Source organism: Fusarium falciforme, chromosome 4, assembly GCF_026873545.1.
Source record: "Fusarium falciforme chromosome 4, complete sequence".
Classification (NCBI taxonomy): Eukaryota; Fungi; Ascomycota; class Sordariomycetes; order Hypocreales; family Nectriaceae; genus Fusarium; species Fusarium falciforme.
In genome coordinates, this window is record NC_070547.1 from 627,247 (window position 1) to 643,547 (window position 16,301).

The 16,301-nt window shown below is 51.8% G+C and overlaps 5 protein-coding genes and 1 pseudogene across 6 annotated transcripts, besides 1 other annotated feature; 2 read left to right on the plus strand and 4 right to left on the minus strand.

The window, feature by feature from the left end:
- Nucleotides 1-134: 134 nt before the first annotated feature.
- NCS54_00496300 lies at nucleotides 135-2,854 on the minus strand (annotated as a pseudogene). The gene is made up of 3 exons: nucleotides 2,492-2,854; nucleotides 196-2,421; nucleotides 135-143 (listed from the first exon to the last, which is right to left on the minus strand).
- Nucleotides 135-2,854: a sequence feature.
- A 2,003-nt stretch (nucleotides 2,855-4,857) lies between these two features.
- On the minus strand, nucleotides 4,858-5,739 carry NCS54_00496400 (Hypothetical protein; the record flags this gene model as incomplete). Its single annotated transcript, XM_053150482.1, has 1 exon — nucleotides 4,858-5,739. One exon carries the CDS (start codon nucleotides 5,737-5,739, stop codon nucleotides 4,858-4,860), a length of 882 nt encoding a protein of 293 aa, XP_053006457.1.
- A 1,070-nt stretch (nucleotides 5,740-6,809) lies between these two features.
- Nucleotides 6,810-7,977, plus strand: NCS54_00496500 (Hypothetical protein; the record flags this gene model as incomplete). Its single annotated transcript, XM_053150483.1, has 2 exons — nucleotides 6,810-6,977; nucleotides 7,033-7,977. 2 exons carry the CDS (start codon nucleotides 6,810-6,812, stop codon nucleotides 7,975-7,977), a joined length of 1,113 nt encoding a protein of 370 aa, XP_053006458.1.
- A 1,491-nt stretch (nucleotides 7,978-9,468) lies between these two features.
- NCS54_00496600 (Zn(2)-C6 fungal-type domain-containing protein) lies at nucleotides 9,469-11,160 on the minus strand (the record flags this gene model as incomplete). Its single annotated transcript, XM_053150484.1, has 1 exon — nucleotides 9,469-11,160. The coding sequence occupies exon 1, from the start codon at nucleotides 11,131-11,133 to the stop codon at nucleotides 9,469-9,471; it is 1,665 nt and encodes a 554-aa protein (XP_053006459.1). The 5' UTR covers nucleotides 11,134-11,160.
- Nucleotides 11,161-11,581: 421 nt separating this feature from the next.
- Nucleotides 11,582-14,320, minus strand: NCS54_00496700 (HET domain-containing protein; the record flags this gene model as incomplete). The annotated part of the gene is made up of 2 exons (XM_053150485.1): nucleotides 11,582-14,121; nucleotides 14,173-14,320. 2 exons carry the CDS (start codon nucleotides 14,318-14,320, stop codon nucleotides 11,582-11,584), a joined length of 2,688 nt encoding a protein of 895 aa, XP_053006460.1.
- A 741-nt stretch (nucleotides 14,321-15,061) lies between these two features.
- Nucleotides 15,062-16,297, plus strand: NCS54_00496800 (Hypothetical protein; the record flags this gene model as incomplete). Its single annotated transcript, XM_053150486.1, has 1 exon — nucleotides 15,062-16,297. One exon carries the CDS (start codon nucleotides 15,062-15,064, stop codon nucleotides 16,295-16,297), a length of 1,236 nt encoding a protein of 411 aa, XP_053006461.1.
- Nucleotides 16,298-16,301: the final 4 nt, after the last annotated feature.

The window sequence follows — 16,301 nt, forward strand, 5'->3', positions numbered from 1 at the left end:
CGGGTTTAAAAGACTCCACAGACTCTAAAATCACAAGTCTTTCTACAAACCCGCTGGAGTTTGAACTGCTTCGTCTACATGCACCAGCATTAAACGCCCTCTACCATGGCGATGTAGGTACAACACCCGCGTGTTCAGTACAGCTGGACATCTTGTTAGCCAAGGTATTGCACAGTGCCATTCTGTTCAACTCACCCAGTTTAGTAGCCAAATCAATGCCGCGATGGATGCTATCCGCAGACGAAGGCCACCGGCAACCTTTATCGCCGTTCCAAGCATTTGATTTAGGCAACCTAGACTGTGACCATCAAGGAGAGTGTAGTTGCCCCATGTCGGCTCGATAATCTTGAGCTCGTCCTCCTCATCGTAGGAGGTTTCTTCAGGCTTGTGCATCACCAACTTGACGATCGTTCCTGATGCATCGGCAACTAAGTTGCTCATCCAAAGGAAGATAGGCATGACGATGACCAAGTCCCGCCAACGGTCCAACAAAAGACTTCCATCTCCCTTGAAGAACCCGAACAGGAGAACGCCTTTGGTATCACCTGCGAGATATATGTGATACTGGAGGATGAATGTTTCCAGGGAGCATCGGCCGAGCCAGGCCGCGGCAGTAGAGTACATGTTTCGCAAGCGACTAGTGGCATTTCGGAGGACGACGAAGGCGAGGACAGGCAGAAATGATAAGTAGGGATGGACCGTCGTGTACTTTCTTTTCTCGTCGCAAAAAATGAGGCACAGAACCACGCAAATCAGCAGGATTGCCAAAGAGGGAGCGATGGCGTTTCTGTAGTTTGTGAACCATGTGCTGTTACGCTCAATCCGTTGGTGCGCCAGACCTGCGAGCATGCCCACGTAGACAATGAAGCTGTCCAAGCTGACACGGAATTCCCACTCATGAAGATCCCACTTGATCCGGAAGACGATCTCGAGAGCCACAAATACCCATTCCATGATTGGAGTGAACTTGAGCATGGCTGTGATGAGGACGAGGGAGCCACAAATTTTGCTGATGACCGCGTATGTATTGTCGTTATACCTGGAACCTATACCCATTGTTGCACAGACGACAAGGAACCAGAAGCTCACAAGCGGCGCGAAATAGTAAAACATGTAGTCGGTGTCCATGATATATGGAAGTGCGCAGCTGAGAATGTTCAAGCGGAGCAGGACGCTGAAGATTCGGCGAAGTGAGAAATCCTTCTTGGCTAGGAAGAAGATGGTGTGGCCGTACCCAGTCTGAAAGAGGTAGGCTGCGACGAGCAACCTAATAAACACGTAAATAGGAAGATTGCGGGATGCGCCTGTCCAATGGTAGATCAAAATGGCTGCTTGCATCCATCCTTTCCATTCCTCGGTTTGATCTCGTGAGAGAATGCCGGCATCCTCATTGATGGGCCTAGCGATCGTGGCATCAGCAGCGACAACACGCAACTTGGTCCTTCGGATCGTGGCGACAAAGATGATGGCGTATACGGCGACAAGAAGAGCGAATTCTAATGGGACAAACTCTTTCATGCCCTTGGAAAAGAGGTCTGTTCGGTCGGCAACATAACAGTAGAGCAGGGCCATTGTAAACACCCCAATCTTCATATTTAACCACTGGCTGCGGGGGGTCTCTGCGAAGTTGACAATGTCCATGATTTCGAAAACGACGCAAGCGAACGTGTAAAAGGCAGTGAGGCCGAGGACGATAATCTGGGCGAATGATCGGGAGCCGTAGTCACCGCAGCAGGTTCGGTCGTAGGGATAACCGGATAACTTGTCGAGTTTCGCGTTGCAGCGAAGATTGAGCAGGATATTGGCTTTAATTTCAGCGACCGAGTCAATTACATGGAAGCCAGTGTCGTAAAGGTCGACCATCGCACCAGGCTGGTTACGCGACAGCTCGGGAAAGGCTCGAAGGAGGCGGAGGTTGTGTTGGGCTTCGGCGTCGAGGATGTACTTGTCCATGGTCTCGACCTCGCCCTCGTGAATGCCTTCTGGTCGCGTTCGTGATTCGGGTAAACTTTCGTAGAATGGAGGTGCGACAGGGGCAATGAACAATTCGTTTCCAACGCCGTCGTGAGGATCCATTGAGCGGGTGCCAAACGTGGGTAGGTCTTCGAGGTGTAGGATGTCGGTGATGTTGTCAAATGCTTCCTGGAAGTAGGCAAAGGACTGTTTTTCTGTGTACACGAGAGCGTACCAGCTACCAGCGCCGAGCATGACGAGAGCGGGACCCTTTTGCTCTTTGATGGGTGGTGGGTGATGCTTCTCTTTGGTGAAGAGCTCGAGTTCACGGGTGAGTTCCGAGTTGAGCTCACCAGTCAGGAACCACGGGTTCCAAATCATCCTCATCTGGATTCCATCCAAAATCAATTCGTGACTCGAATGCTTCTCAATATGTTCACGCGCTTCTACAGCCTTTTTGCGATTGATCTGTCGACATGCCCGGTCAGCATCTCAACAAGGAATTGAAGATCTCGCGCGGTGTTGAAAGATCGCTCACCAGCCGTGCCATGCCCCAATAGACCTGACGGGTTGTCGAGTCTCCAGAGAAGATAATGTGGCGACCGTCCATACATCGACGAACGTCGTCGCTGGTATACCGGTGCAGCATACAGCCGTCGGGCTGCCAGTTGGTGAATGGCTTCCTGTCGCCATTGCTATCGGGGTGGTGAAGCCAGCTGCCATTTCGGATGCTGTCTCCCAGCAAAGCCTTGCATCGGTAAGGGTCATCATTGGGAGAGAAGCCATTTAGGATGACTGCGACAAGAAGAAGGACGGAGAAGGCGATAGGAAGGGCCCGGATGGCGAGGGCGAATGAAGGAGAGGAGGAAAGCATTGTTGCCTGGCAAAAGAGGCGCTCTATCTGCACCGCGTGAGTAACCTGTTACTAATGGAAGTGCAGTTCAGCATTCCTAGAGGATGAGTGATGACCCGATCACTACGTCCACGATCTGTTGATCGTGATCATGGGCGAGTCTGTCGCAGTGTAGAGGGAGGCAATGAGGGCAAGCCGAACAGACTTGGAGAAAATAAACGACAACAGAGAGGTGAAAAACGAGAAGGGGAACGCAGATAAGGGACGACGGAAGCGTAAGAATGCAAAGGATGAAGCGACAATGGAATGAAGGTGATGGGACTCGAGATGCATTCGGGCAGGTACAAACGGAGCAGGTCCGGACGGGGCGACGACATGTGGGGGCCGGCACCTGCCGAACAGTGTTGAGGTTGGTGAGGGCAGGAGCAGCTCGGAGAAGGTGCCTTGTAGGTCGATGCATACCTTTTTGAATGTCAGTCAAAAATGGCTGAAGAGACTGTGACGGTTGGAAGTGAAGCTTTACGGCGCGGTATTGAGCCTCTATGGATCAGTTGATCAGCGCCAGAGGAAGTGCTTGTATGTGCAGCCATGGCCCTCTGCAGTATCGCCTCTACCATTTAATTGACTTTTAGTCACGTATTCTATTAGTACGCGGTCTTGGAAAATGGTCAAGGTGAGAAATGAGTGGAAGAATACAGTCTCCTCGGAGGTGTAAGATGTGTGCATGGATGTGAGTTCGGAACCTGCAAAAGTATCAGCACGGCGGTGATTTCTCAAGAAATGCGGCACAAGGCCAGAGTCAATATCGTGTATTCAGCTAGTCTTAGATACCAAATCCCTTCCTCCTCCAAAGAAAGTACTAAGTAAAGTTCCTGACTTGATAGAGTGCCGTTTTCTTCCAGGTCAAAGCCGGTCTCGGTATTGAGCGACGGGTTGAGCACTTTAGTAGTATAGCTGGTGCTAGAATGAAATCTAGCCAGTATATTTATTGGTGGCTAGGAAGATTTGATTGTCGAACTTTAATCACCACCCTGTTTCTCGTTCTGGGCTATTCTTACATACTGCCCTAATCAGTCACATCCTGATTGGGATTTCAGTTGCATGATTTAGGTTGAACAGCAGGAACGACTTTCCGTTCTACTCCTTCTTCCTGTGTAGGCTACGAGGAGGCATAAAAATATGAGAATCTCAGTGATGAAGTGTTGCATGTCATTGGAGCTTGATGTTGATGATATGTTACAATCGTCCAGTTTGTCATCATCGTATCCGGCTCTTGGTGCCCGAGAAGTCACTGGACTGGCCATGTCATATTGATGCTGATAGGATTGACGTACGTACCCGTCAAGAACCGCAATCAATCTTTGACTGAGTTAGGGTTTCCTCGGATATTGCGTGGTAGCTGGGCTTGCCTTGAGAGAAGTTGGGTAGGCATGTGGCGTTCAAGCTCACCATCGTGTGGCCAATTTGCTGCTCACAACACACCTATACACCGTAGATAACACAAACTCCTTTCTTTCTGGTCAAAAAACGTGCTTTATATATTGAAACCTTGTTTCACAAGGTGGATTGCCTTAGATTTGAGATAATCCCCTTTCAGCGGAGGCTTTGCAGTGCCAAGGCACACTCCTTGGTGTTTGAGGGGGCTGTGGCTTTGCAGTCCTCCAAGTCTCCAATGACAAGCCGCAACAGTAAGACAGGTTGTTTTTTTCAGCCTACCTAATTATCAAACAAAAACCCCAGGTATAGCACAGCCTGCTTGAGTAGTGTGGCATGTTGATCGTTGGTCGACAGCAGTGTGGCAGAGCGGATTCATGCTGTCGACTTTGGGGTCTACAAAGATAATGGCCAATTTTCCATCTCGCCTTCAGATCATAGTACCATGTATGATTAGAGAGTAAAAACTAAAAGTAGAAGACTGATACTAAAAACACTCAAAAACAAACTCCCAACGCCCCGGCGCCGTGACCCCAAGTGACAATAGTAATCCCAAACACCCGTGTGACTTTCCCAACTCATTCGGTGTATGCATTTACCGTAGGAGACGTGAAGGCTCAAGAATCTCTATACACTGCTCCAGAATACAGATAGGGGAGCTCCCTCCCGGACAAGTGGTGACGATAGGTGAATCTTCCATCAAAACCCTGCTCTCTCCACCAAAGGTTGATAGGTAGCGTCTCGGCCTCGGTCGCGACCGCGCGGTGCTGCTCGTGGAGGCTCATCATGATCAGAGCCCAGACAGCCAGGCCAACCGTTAGAGTCCCCTCGCCGCTTGCGTCCCGCGGGATGGCCTGCCACTCGGCTCCATACTGGCCGTTGGAGTTTGCTATGAAGCGCACGACGACGACTTCCTTGTCTGTCATGATGAAAGAATAGCGGGTTCCGCTTTCTTTGGCGTAGGTGGCAAGCTGGCGGATGGGGAGCAGGCCGGCTGCCTCCTGGTTCTTGAGACCTTCCGAGGCCCATTGGGATGAAAGACGGGCGCAGCTGACGACGAAGTGGATGCGAGGCATAGTGTCGAGGTAGAAGATGAGGCTGGACTCGTACTTATGTTTTGCGCCAGGAAACGTTGTGTCCCGTGAGTGATCGATCACACTCGCGGAACCTAGCCTGTGGCCAAGAAGACGGCTGCCAATAGCCACGGGGCTCTCAAGAATTCTGAGAAGCCAGTCGATGGAGTGATTCTTCATCTCGTTGAGGTTCCTGACTCCTCTGTTGGCATAGAGCCCTCCCATTGCTACCGACGCAGGCTGGCCGAGAAGGTCTCCAAAAGCGCTGGAAATGTTGTTCAGATTGAAATCGTCCCATTGTCTGACGTGTCGCGGCAGGATCCTTTCCCATTTGTCACAAGGCCTTGGGACCTGAGTGGGAGCCTTGGTAAGAGTGAAGGTAGGGCTGGGCAAGGCCAAGATGTTCTGGATTGTCGGCCCGGCCATGTCTGGAGATGGTGATGAGTTGAGTTGAGTGCAGAGGGGGGGAAGTAATGTTGAGAAACTGCGGGGGCCGTAGGAAGACTTGAGATTTACGAGACTCGCAGGGGCTTCCGATTTGGGGCTGAAGGAGGATGGATGAGGAAAAGGGTGTTGGTAGAGACCTGTTTGGTATTAATATACTCCTTGGGTAATGCAGAATATTGCTCTGAAGATGCACTTCCCTACAAACTTGCATCTGGCTTTGAAGTAGGGATAAAATCATCCATGGAGGGATGGAGACGGAAAGAAAAGCCTTAGGCAACCCTAGAAGATGATGATAGAAGACTGCATGACGAAAGAGATAAAGGGACGGCTTTGAGCTAGGCTATAGTCACCTAGCCACATTCTAAAGCGACTTAGACACGGCTACTTGATGTGATTCTGGCCTCGACAAAGGGCGTCAAGTTGACGGTATTGGAAGCTTTGATTACCCAAGTGTGGCAGGGATGTGATGTGAGCTAACAGGTAAAGGGACAACAAAGAACTGCGCATGGCGTACAAAGCGCTGTGACGTAGCCAACCCATAGGAGGAGAAAAGGAAACAATGAGTTATCATGGTGGATGCTTTGCGTTTGTTATTTCCACATCACGAACTTCAAGGCACTTCCACAAGAAGCTACTAGCCACAATTAGAAAGCGGTTATTGACAATGCCGGCATTAAAACTCAGTACCAAAAGGAACGGTAACAACCTGTTGGCATGATTGATGCTCTTCTATCCAGGGCTGTGTTGTTCCCAAATGGTCTTTGTGCTCGCTCCTCAGCAAAGACAAAGAAAATTGTATGGCTGCTTCGGGCGGCACCGGTATCAAAGAACTAAACAATGGCTTGAATGCCTAGTAGTAATGTCTCTACAGCTCCAAGCTCCATTCATTTCCTTTGAGAAAGATATGTGCGGGGCTTGAATGGATTGATCAAGATATAGGTGTTGCAACCTCCTTAACCTTTTTATTGCTTCACTCATCACCCATCACTCTTGCACACGCGGATACGATATTGTATTTCTTCACGACTTACTCTTTACTTCTATTCTCCATGGAAGACCTAAAGCCTTTGCCGGACGTGGATGGTCCCAAACTGGAACCGTTTGGACACGACATGCTCGGCGATCATGTCGAGTTTCTCGAACTGGTTCAGCAGAAAACCGGCCATGGCTGGGTCATCAAAATAAAAATTGGCGAAAAGCTCTATGCTCTCAAGGTTGTAAGTACACAGACAAGTACGATGGGGCGGGCAGCCACTGATAGCGATGACATAGTTCTTCTGCCAAGATACCCAGTTTGGCTGTGATGATGTGTACGACGCTGGGCCGACTTCTACCATGAGCCGGGAGGATTTCGAAAAACACTTTACCCCGTTTGAGAGCGAATGCCGGGCCTATGGCAGACTCAAGGAGCTGAACCGCGAACATCTCGCCGTCAAGGCCCACGGCTACGTCATCATGCCAGTCACTGAGGCCTTGACCCAAAAGTTGCGGCTCCTCGAGTCCAAGCGCGAATACTCGAGAAAGATTTCCAAGATTGAGGGACAAGCCACTCCCTTTATGGGAATCGTAAAGGACTGGGTGGACAGGGTTGTATTTGACCCCAGCTTGGAGTGGGATTTTGAACAAGCCGCCCACGATGAGATCCGCCAGGTACGCCATTTCCCACGCATGCTCAGAGATCTCCATAAGCTTCACGAGAGCGGAATAGTGGTGAGGGATATAGGCATCTGGCAGTATATTGATGGCGTGCTTGTTGACTTGAGCATGGCTTGGACCATCCCTCACCCCTATGGTCCAGGCCAAGGCTGGAAACCCAGATGGGAATTCCAGAGCTGGGCGGCCGGGGATCTGCACTCATTCCAGGTCAACGTAATCGAGGAATGGCGGAGCAGGATGGAGTTTGAGACTGACATGGATCTACCCCAGTTCAAGGGAGTCCCCAGGACCTGCTCGCTCCGGGCGTACGAGAGCCTGGAGCGGGCAAGGGATCTACGGCCTCGACCTGATCGGCAGCGGCCGTTTATGCCTATCCCGAACATAGACAGCTACGAGCTCGACATGGTCCAGCTTCCTCAACATGACCCGGGAGAGTTTGACCCGGCAAAGGTCAGCAAGTCCAGGAAGAAGCGCAAGGGAGGAGACGCGCCTGGTGGGAGTGGGAGTGCGAAGAGGAGAAAGGGGCTAGGGGTTAAGGGCTCTCACAACAGTCTCGGATGATTTGTCAAACTGGGTCCTGTATCAAGCATTGGCAAAGTCACGGGGAGGGACGGCGGCCTATGACTGAGGAACTGTGTGAGATTTGCGATTTAGGGATTAAGAGAACAGCGAGCAGAAGCAGTTTATTACTATGGTGACTGGTCTTTGTACTACTTGCCAAGAATAGTATGTCTTTAAAGATTAAGATTATATGGTAACCGGCACAAAACTATGCAGTGAGAAGGCGGCTAAAGAACCAAGGTAGGCTAGCAAGCACTCTAGGGTTGCGAGGAACGGTACGTCAATAGGAGAATTCTCCTCGTGATTATCTCCGGGTCTTGGACGAATGGCCTCTATTCACCCGAGCACTCCTTGGCAAGCCTTTGTGATCTGCCAGAGACCACACCCACTTTGAAGAGAAGGACGGGGTGGGCGTGGCAGCTATCAAGCAGCACCAAGCGGACAAAGCCATGGTGCCCATTCACCCTCAAGTGCCATACTTTGATGGCCAGTCGTTGGAGGCTAATGAGGGAGACAGCAACAAAGGGTTGGATGTAGCGCCCCTTCGGAGGGCCTGTCACCGCACAGACCGGAAACCCCCATGCATCTCTAACCAAGTCAAAAGCCTAGGTGAAAGAAACATGGGCAATGGTTGCCAGTCTTTGTCCCATAGGTTTTGGTGTTCTTGTTGCCGTCTTTGAGCTTAGGCACGCGTGTCGGTTCTTCTGGCGTTGATCGTGTCGTAGCAAGCCATGCCTCACATGAAGCCCCTTGTGCTCCGTCCGAACAAGGATAAAGAAGAGCTCATGGCTGCCTGGGATCAAAGACCCGCAGGTGGCTCGCTTGGGAGGGTTGTTAGTCGATAACCTCGTCATTATCAACATTGCGGCTACATTATTCTTGCGAGATCGCCATGAGCCTGTTCTGGCTATTCCATCACTTGACTTTGACAAGATATCTTGTTTGATTTGTTGCTCGGAACTTCCACGCCTACCTTCCCGCAGACGAGCGCGTGAGAAGCGTCGCCAAATCCTGCTCGCTGCGAGCGTACGACTGTCAAGTCGAGGCAAGGCATCTGCGCCCCAGGGTTGGTCGGCAGCGGCCGTTTCTTCCAATAGTGCATTACCAGGAACGAGGGCTGGAAATGATCCAGCAACCCCTGAAAGATCCGGCAGACTTTGATCCAAGCCGGATCAGGAAGAAGCGCAAGAGAGGTGATGGCAAGGAGCCGAAGGGAAGAAAGAGGGTCGAGGCTACTAAGAGGAGGACGAAGGGTCGAGGAGCCCGCTATCGCCGTCCAAGAACCTGCCTGTGATGACAGGGCTGCTAAGGAGGGCATTGGTGCAGGGGTTGTCAGTTTTCGGGGTTTTGGCGGGGGACTTGTTTGTATGTAGAACTGCTGTATTCTATCGCCTGGGAATATCATTCATTACAACCATCTCAATACGTGTGCCGGGAACCGTAATATTCTCCACTTATGATGCCCATGTGTTGATCCGATGCTTGCCCATCTCAGGCCAGGCTGAGGTTCTGAGTATACGGGCTCACAAAGGTGTGCCAGTCGTTCTGCTCTCCTGTCACTACATGGTCGTGCTCTGCCTGCAAGTCTCGCATCCGCCAGACTTTGAGAATGACGGCCTTTGTTCTCTCAATGTTGGCCAAGGACGCACCGGCCATGGCGTCGAGGGTCTCTAGAACCAGACGCCTGCCGGATGTCTGCGAGCCGGTATCTTCACTACTCGATACGACGCCGTCGTCCAGAGGGTTGAGCTCGACAGCTGCGACGAAGAGGGGGAACAGCAGACCTGCTACGCATCCTTCCTTGACGAGAGCTTGAGTGGATGTGAGTATCTCGACGATGAGCTGCGAGACGCGCCATGTGCTCGGATCTGCGTCGCGTAGTAGGCAGTGGAAGTATACCTCTACTGACGACTTTTTGAGTTCGACGCAGCGTCTGACGGTGTCGTCCAGCGCCTCAATGACTGTCATGTTGGAGCTCACTAATGCGAGCTCCCTCTCCAGCTCTGCTACCTCCCTCTCGAAGCGCTGCTTCGACATGCCGTCCCGGTCCCGCGACCTTGCTAGCTCGGTGATTCGAAAGATGACAGACGCCATCGCCGGGCTGCAGCCCATCCAAGCGTCGATATCCTCAGACTGGTCTGGCTTCTGCCAGTATTCCAGACCAAAGAGTGGTGAGTTGCCACATGCGGTCCTGCTGATGACATCCTGAAATGCAAAGTAGCGCTCTGCAAAAGAAGCAAGGCTTCCGAACCCGGAATCCTCGGTACCAGGTAGTAAGAGCTGTTTCCTCTTTCGCATAAAGTCTTGACTTGCTCTGAGATGGATGACCCATCGGTGATCGCAGTTGTCCAATATCTCGTAGAGGCAGAGAAACATCATTGCTGCGGGCACTTGAGGATCCAAGATGACGTCTGCTGTAATGTTGGGAGATTGGATTTTCTGTAACAGGCCATTTAGGACATTGCCCTTGATCCTCATGGCGGTTCTTGTCCATTGAGGGTCGGTGATGCTTCGATGTCGGGCGGAAAAGGCGAGGACAGACTGGGTGACAAGATCCTGCCCGCTTAATGTGAATAACGGAGCGACCAGGTTCATGAATGGTGATGATAGATGTGGTGATGGTGTTGTGAGGGGACATAGCCGTAGTAGGTAATATTGGAAAAGGCTTTGTTCGGATGTGTTGAGGGTGGGATATAGAGATGGTGGGAGCATCAAGGTTGGATGTGATTCTGGCCGAAAGACGAGGGCCGAACTTGACAGGTCAGCCTGCTCTCTGAGCTCAACCGTCTCATCCCCCAGACCCTGCTCATGATTCGAATCAGGGTCAAAGTCGCTGCAGTAGGTATTGATAAAGTGACGAGACCCAACGGACGGAGAGGCCAGCAAGATGGGGGCATGCTGCGTCTGAGACTGTCTCCTCGGCCGAGCTGACCCCTTACACCACACGCCCTCCCTGCCAAACGACAGCCCACGAGCCGCAAACTCGGGTTCCCACTTGAGCTGCAGGTGTCTGCTGCACGCTAGGCCTCGGGACACGCAGTTGCGGCACCTGGGCTTGGCCTCGTCGCATTTGACCTTGCGGGAGCGGCACGTCTGGCAGCCTGACCGGGTGCGTCTCTGCACGGGGACGGAGGAAGAGGTAGGGCGACGGGGCATTATGTTATGGAATGCGTGGGTGTGTTGAGTGGGCTATGGTGACATGATTGATGTCGAGATTGAGGGAGGGAAAAGCGGGGGATCGTGGTATCGTTGGAGGAGCTTATTTCCGGGCATCCACTTGAAGGGTTAGAATGGCTGGATGGTTTGTTAACAGATAGCATTAGTCCTTGAGCTGCTTTGTGTTAGCTCCTTGACAGCGCGTTGCTAGCTTGCAGGGACCCCTGAACGTGCCTCGGCTGGACCTTCTGGGCTAAAGAGTGTCGATCGATATGATTCGTCTATCTCCCGAGACTTGTGTTGGCCACCAGACACGTTTCTCTCAGATATCCACTTCCCACATGACTCGAAAGGCACAAGTTACACATGTCCTGGGCGAGAAAGCTGATTCGGGAGCTATATAGAAGAAGTGTATTCACAATCTGGGTATTTCCTGCCTAGCTACGGCTCAAACTATTCTGAACATCTTGAGCTTTGCCTTGGGCGATCCCTCTGTCTGACTTCCGACCTCGCCGCTGCTTGTCTCGACTCCCTCAACCATGGCATGTCCGATCATTTTTCCGTATCTGTGCTTATCAGACGACGGGGATGGGGTAGGGCAGATGATCATTGGGAATCTGGGGCCCTCGAGCATCACAATCCTCTGACCCACCGCGATGCCTTCGACACCAGGGCACGACAGGCCCATCTTGTCGTTAGAAGTCCGGAATAAGACCCGTCCTTCACACGTGACGTTTCTGCTGTCCAGGAGGGCCTGCAACGGGTTCACTTCCTGGTCCCATTTGGGCAACACGTGGTCCAGATTGCGCAACTTGTCCCGCGCCATGTTGGTCAATTCTTTCACCTGGGCGTCGTATTCTACCGACTTCTCATCTCCAGTTGCCTGGGGTTCAAGTGTGAGTTTGCTCCATCGGTGCTGACAAACCTCATGGAACACTCTTGCAATGCGCAGGATACGAACCACGCAGTCCTGTATCTCCTCATCGTGAACGCCGTTGTATAGTTGACGCGCTAGGGCGAGACAGAAAGGCTGCATTTCCGGTAAACTCTCATCTTGTGCTTCTTCGATTCCAAATAGCTGTTGCGCCAAGTCCTCTGTCTCTTGCTGAGTTTGGAACGCGAGGACCTGTAGCTGGGATACTAGGTTCGCGTAGTCAAACATGCAGGAGCCTGCAAAGTCTCCGAGAGCCTTATCTCTGAGGAAGATGAACATACCGGATAGCCGAATGTTGCGAAAATACAATGAGGCGTTCTCTGATTCACCGTCGTCTTCGGAGGACTCGCCCACTAGTGGGTTTGCGTCAATGTCTCGTCGCACTTTGTCATACTCTTCCTTGAGAATATTGAACAAGACAGCAACGTCCACCTGGAAGTTGAGTCGAGTACGGGTTGAAGCTGCTTGGTCCACGCCTGTCAAATGGTCCATGGCCCAGTAGAAGGAGGATGATGGAGTCCTGGCCACGAGGCCAAGCCTGGCGAATGCCATCGACATGTCGTTGCGCTGGTTGTCGAACCGCCAAAGTTCGTTAATCAAGGCGAGGCTGTTGTCAGCGGGCAGCAAAACAATCTCCTTTATTGCGCCGAGCTCCCGTCCTTGGATGTGCAGTACCCGATCCACAATAGCACAGCTGATGTGTCCAAGGTCCTTGCCGGGGTTTGCTTTATCCGGAGTTGGCTCGAAGATGGGCTTATGAGACCGACGAGAAAAGTCTGGGGCCCATGAGGGAGTGACGGGATCATCAGGAGAGGTGACTGGTCGAGAAGAGTAGTGCCAGAACATGTCGGCCCAGGATTCTACCAGGAGAAGCCATGCGGCCAGTAGTTCAAACGCGTACTCCGCACTCTTCGAATAGTCTGGGAGAACTGTTTGGCTGAATACTGGGCCCATGAGATCTAGGACGCCATAAACGTAGTCTCGCGGGTCTGAGGTGGTTCTGTCTAGTTGTGCGTATAGCACAGATGGAAGGATATGGAGCCGCGTCTTTGGCTGGTAAGCACCCTTTTCATTGTCTTTTGAGCGACGAGGACCTCTGAAGTTGGATCGTTGGGCTAGTTGTTCCAGGACCATGGGAAAGAGGTTGTTAAACGCGTGTTCCAGGCTCAGGTCCGGGATGCCTCGGTCCTCCAGCTCGGCACGGTGAGAGAGAAAGTCTTTTCGGAGCCGGACAAGTTCGTCTTGGATCTGAGAGGTGCGAGCTGATAGATCTCCACAGTACCACAGAGGGTCGCCGTTGGCAAGGTAGAATTCCTGCTGCACCCAGAGTCGTGTCCACCACGGGTTCGAGCAGAAGGCGCAGACGGCTTCGACGGCCAGTTGAAGAATGCTTCCTGGCCCATCCAATGCTTCGTCTTGCAGATCTATGAGGCGTTTGTTGGCTAACGCGTCCATGAAGAAGGTGAGGGGTGCAGTGGGAGGACCGAGAAAGATGATGACGTCGGTGGCCTTGCGATAGATGTCTCCCATGCGAGCTACCTGATGGGACTTTTCAACTGCGTCTTGCTGGTTGATGCATAGCTGGTCCACCCACAAGATTCGTGAGGTTCCTGGTCGGCGGAGGTACTTCAAGGCGTCGTGGAGGTTCGAGTTGATCATGATCTGATGGTCGTTGATCGTGATGGCGCACACAGGCTCAGGCGAGCCCCGTACGTATGAGAGAGCCTCATACTTGGGCAGTCCCGGAAAGTTTCTGGGACATTTCATCTTGGCGCAAATTGGTGCATCCGAACTTGTTGCAGGTAAGAGCTCCAGGAGGCGCACCGAGTCGCAGAACGGAGAGATGTCGAGAGGAACGGTCGAATAGAAGGACTCTTTGGAGACGTGCGGTTCATCATCCTTCTTCGGGTCCTTGGGGCTGGCCTGTGGAAGTGCTGTGTCCTCTCCCAGGGCAAGGTCGAGTAAGGTCTTAACACACTCGATGAAGCGGTCTTCGCGGGCTTGATGAGCCGCCTCGGGCAAGTCGTCAAAGTTGTACTTGCTAGTATCGTAGCCTAATTCTGGTTAGCGGGTTGATATGAATGATTCAAGCCAAGTGTACTCGCCTTTGTCTTTCAAGATCTCTTCAGTTCGTGGACGGGTACTCTTCTGGAAACGCTCAATACGGGCTCGAGTGATGCCGTCGTTGATAGTGGCGGAATCATCGCTGGGACCGGCGTCAGCCGGCACGGGATCAATAGGATCGTTATCCATGTGAGAAGTGTGTCTGTTTCAGCTGTTGAGGAGATGAAGGTTGAAGATGAACAGCCAACTCTTATGGCGTGAGATGAAACAGGCGATGAGGATGAGACAGTGGGATTTCGGTGGAGCCTGACGGAAAAGGGAATAAAATCGAGCCGAGTCAGCATTGCGTTTGAGAGTATGCAGGTTGCTCAGGTGAGGCGTTTGCCTGGCGTGCTTACTGAGGCTGATATTGGCTGACGTTTGGTGATGGTGGCTATGAACCAATAGAGTAACTGGATATGAATACAAACAGGATAGCTACGTTTAATCCAGAGAGAAAAGAGCATAATAGCAAGGACCTTTCAATTGACATGAGCAGAATACAGGGGAGAAGAGTCCTCGGCTAGGTGCAATCCTTGGCAAACGAAGGAATCGACCAGGCAGCAGTGCATTCACATCGAATGTAACGGTACTGCCGATTGTCACATGGATATGAATCGTATTCAGTGATTCGAAAACTTTGCGAATATTGATATATCAAGCCCGTTTGCAAATTGAACAGGAGCAATATGCGTTTACAAGCCATGACACTGACACAGCCCATGGCCAAGACGCATCAAGTGGATTCAGTGGCGGTCGTCTCACTATGAATCATTTTCCCAAAACGGAAGAGATGAAAAGATAAAAAGACAAGTTGCGCGCCTTCAAACGAGAGAACCAACACAACACAACAACTTTATCTCCTACCACTCATTCACTGCCTCTAACACAATGGAGTCTGAATTCCAAATTCCCAAATCGGCCACTGGCCTCCGCGAGATTCCCCGCCAACTTCTCGACCTGAGATCCGACAAGGACATCATTACCCAGCTTCAAACGTTCCAGCCCGTCACCTCCGAGAAGAATGTTTGGGCTTTTTGGGACAAGGGCATCGATAAGATGTACCCGAGCTATCGTTGCACCGTCCTGAATTGGGTGCGACGCCTCGGACTTTCATGGACTGTGCGCATTGTGGATCTTCTGGATGATTCACCAAACAACATCTACAATTATGTCGGAGAGGAATGGTTTCCTGAGTGTTTTGTTAACAAGACCATGGATGGCAGACACGCTCCTCAGCATGCTGCTGATCTTGTGCGTTTGCCTCTGTTGTTCGAGCATGGCGGTGTCTGGATGGACGTGGGAAACATGCTTCACACACACCTTGATACGCTCTTCTGGGATGCTCTTATAGCCCCTGGCTCGCAGTACGAGATGGCCGCATGGGTTATCAGCGGTCAGATCAGGAAGCAATGGGGTAGCTTTGGCAACTACATGCTAGCCGCTAGAAAGGGTTGCAAGTTTATCGAGAACTGGCATCACGGCTACAAAGCGATTTGGCAAGGTCGAACCAACGTCGACGGCGTTCATAAGCATCCTCTCACCAAGGATATCGGGCTCGCCGATGGCATGGCCGACTGGGGAATGGAGGACAAGGTCAAGTCAATGAGCGACTATGTGTCTCAGATGCTCATCGGCGACCGCACCCGGAACCTGTACGACGTCAACACCGGCTGGAATGGCCGTGAATTCTTTGAGAACAAGGTGTTCATGGTTGAGGGTATCTGGAACGGCATCCTCGGCGCCATCAGGACCGACTACGATGGGTACAAACAGGTCGAAATGTTTACAACGCGACTGGACGAACCGGATCTGGAGAAGAGGGTAAAGGCTGAGGCGTTTGTTATCGAGATGCTCGAAAAGAGTCACATGTACAAGGTCTACCACAGTTCGGCAGGAGGGCCTCCCGCTCTGGGAGATCTTGTCAAGCAGATCCAGGATTTGGATCATCGACCGGGCACTTTTGGAGAAATGTATCGATATGGAACAGTGCACTGGGAGCCGACGAGGGAGGTTGAACAGTTGGAGCCGCAGAAGAGTGAGGAGGATCTGATTTATGCTACGCCGACTGAATCTGTGGCTCAGGCGGCTTCGAACGGCTATGATGTTACACCTTCACGACTCTAGAGGT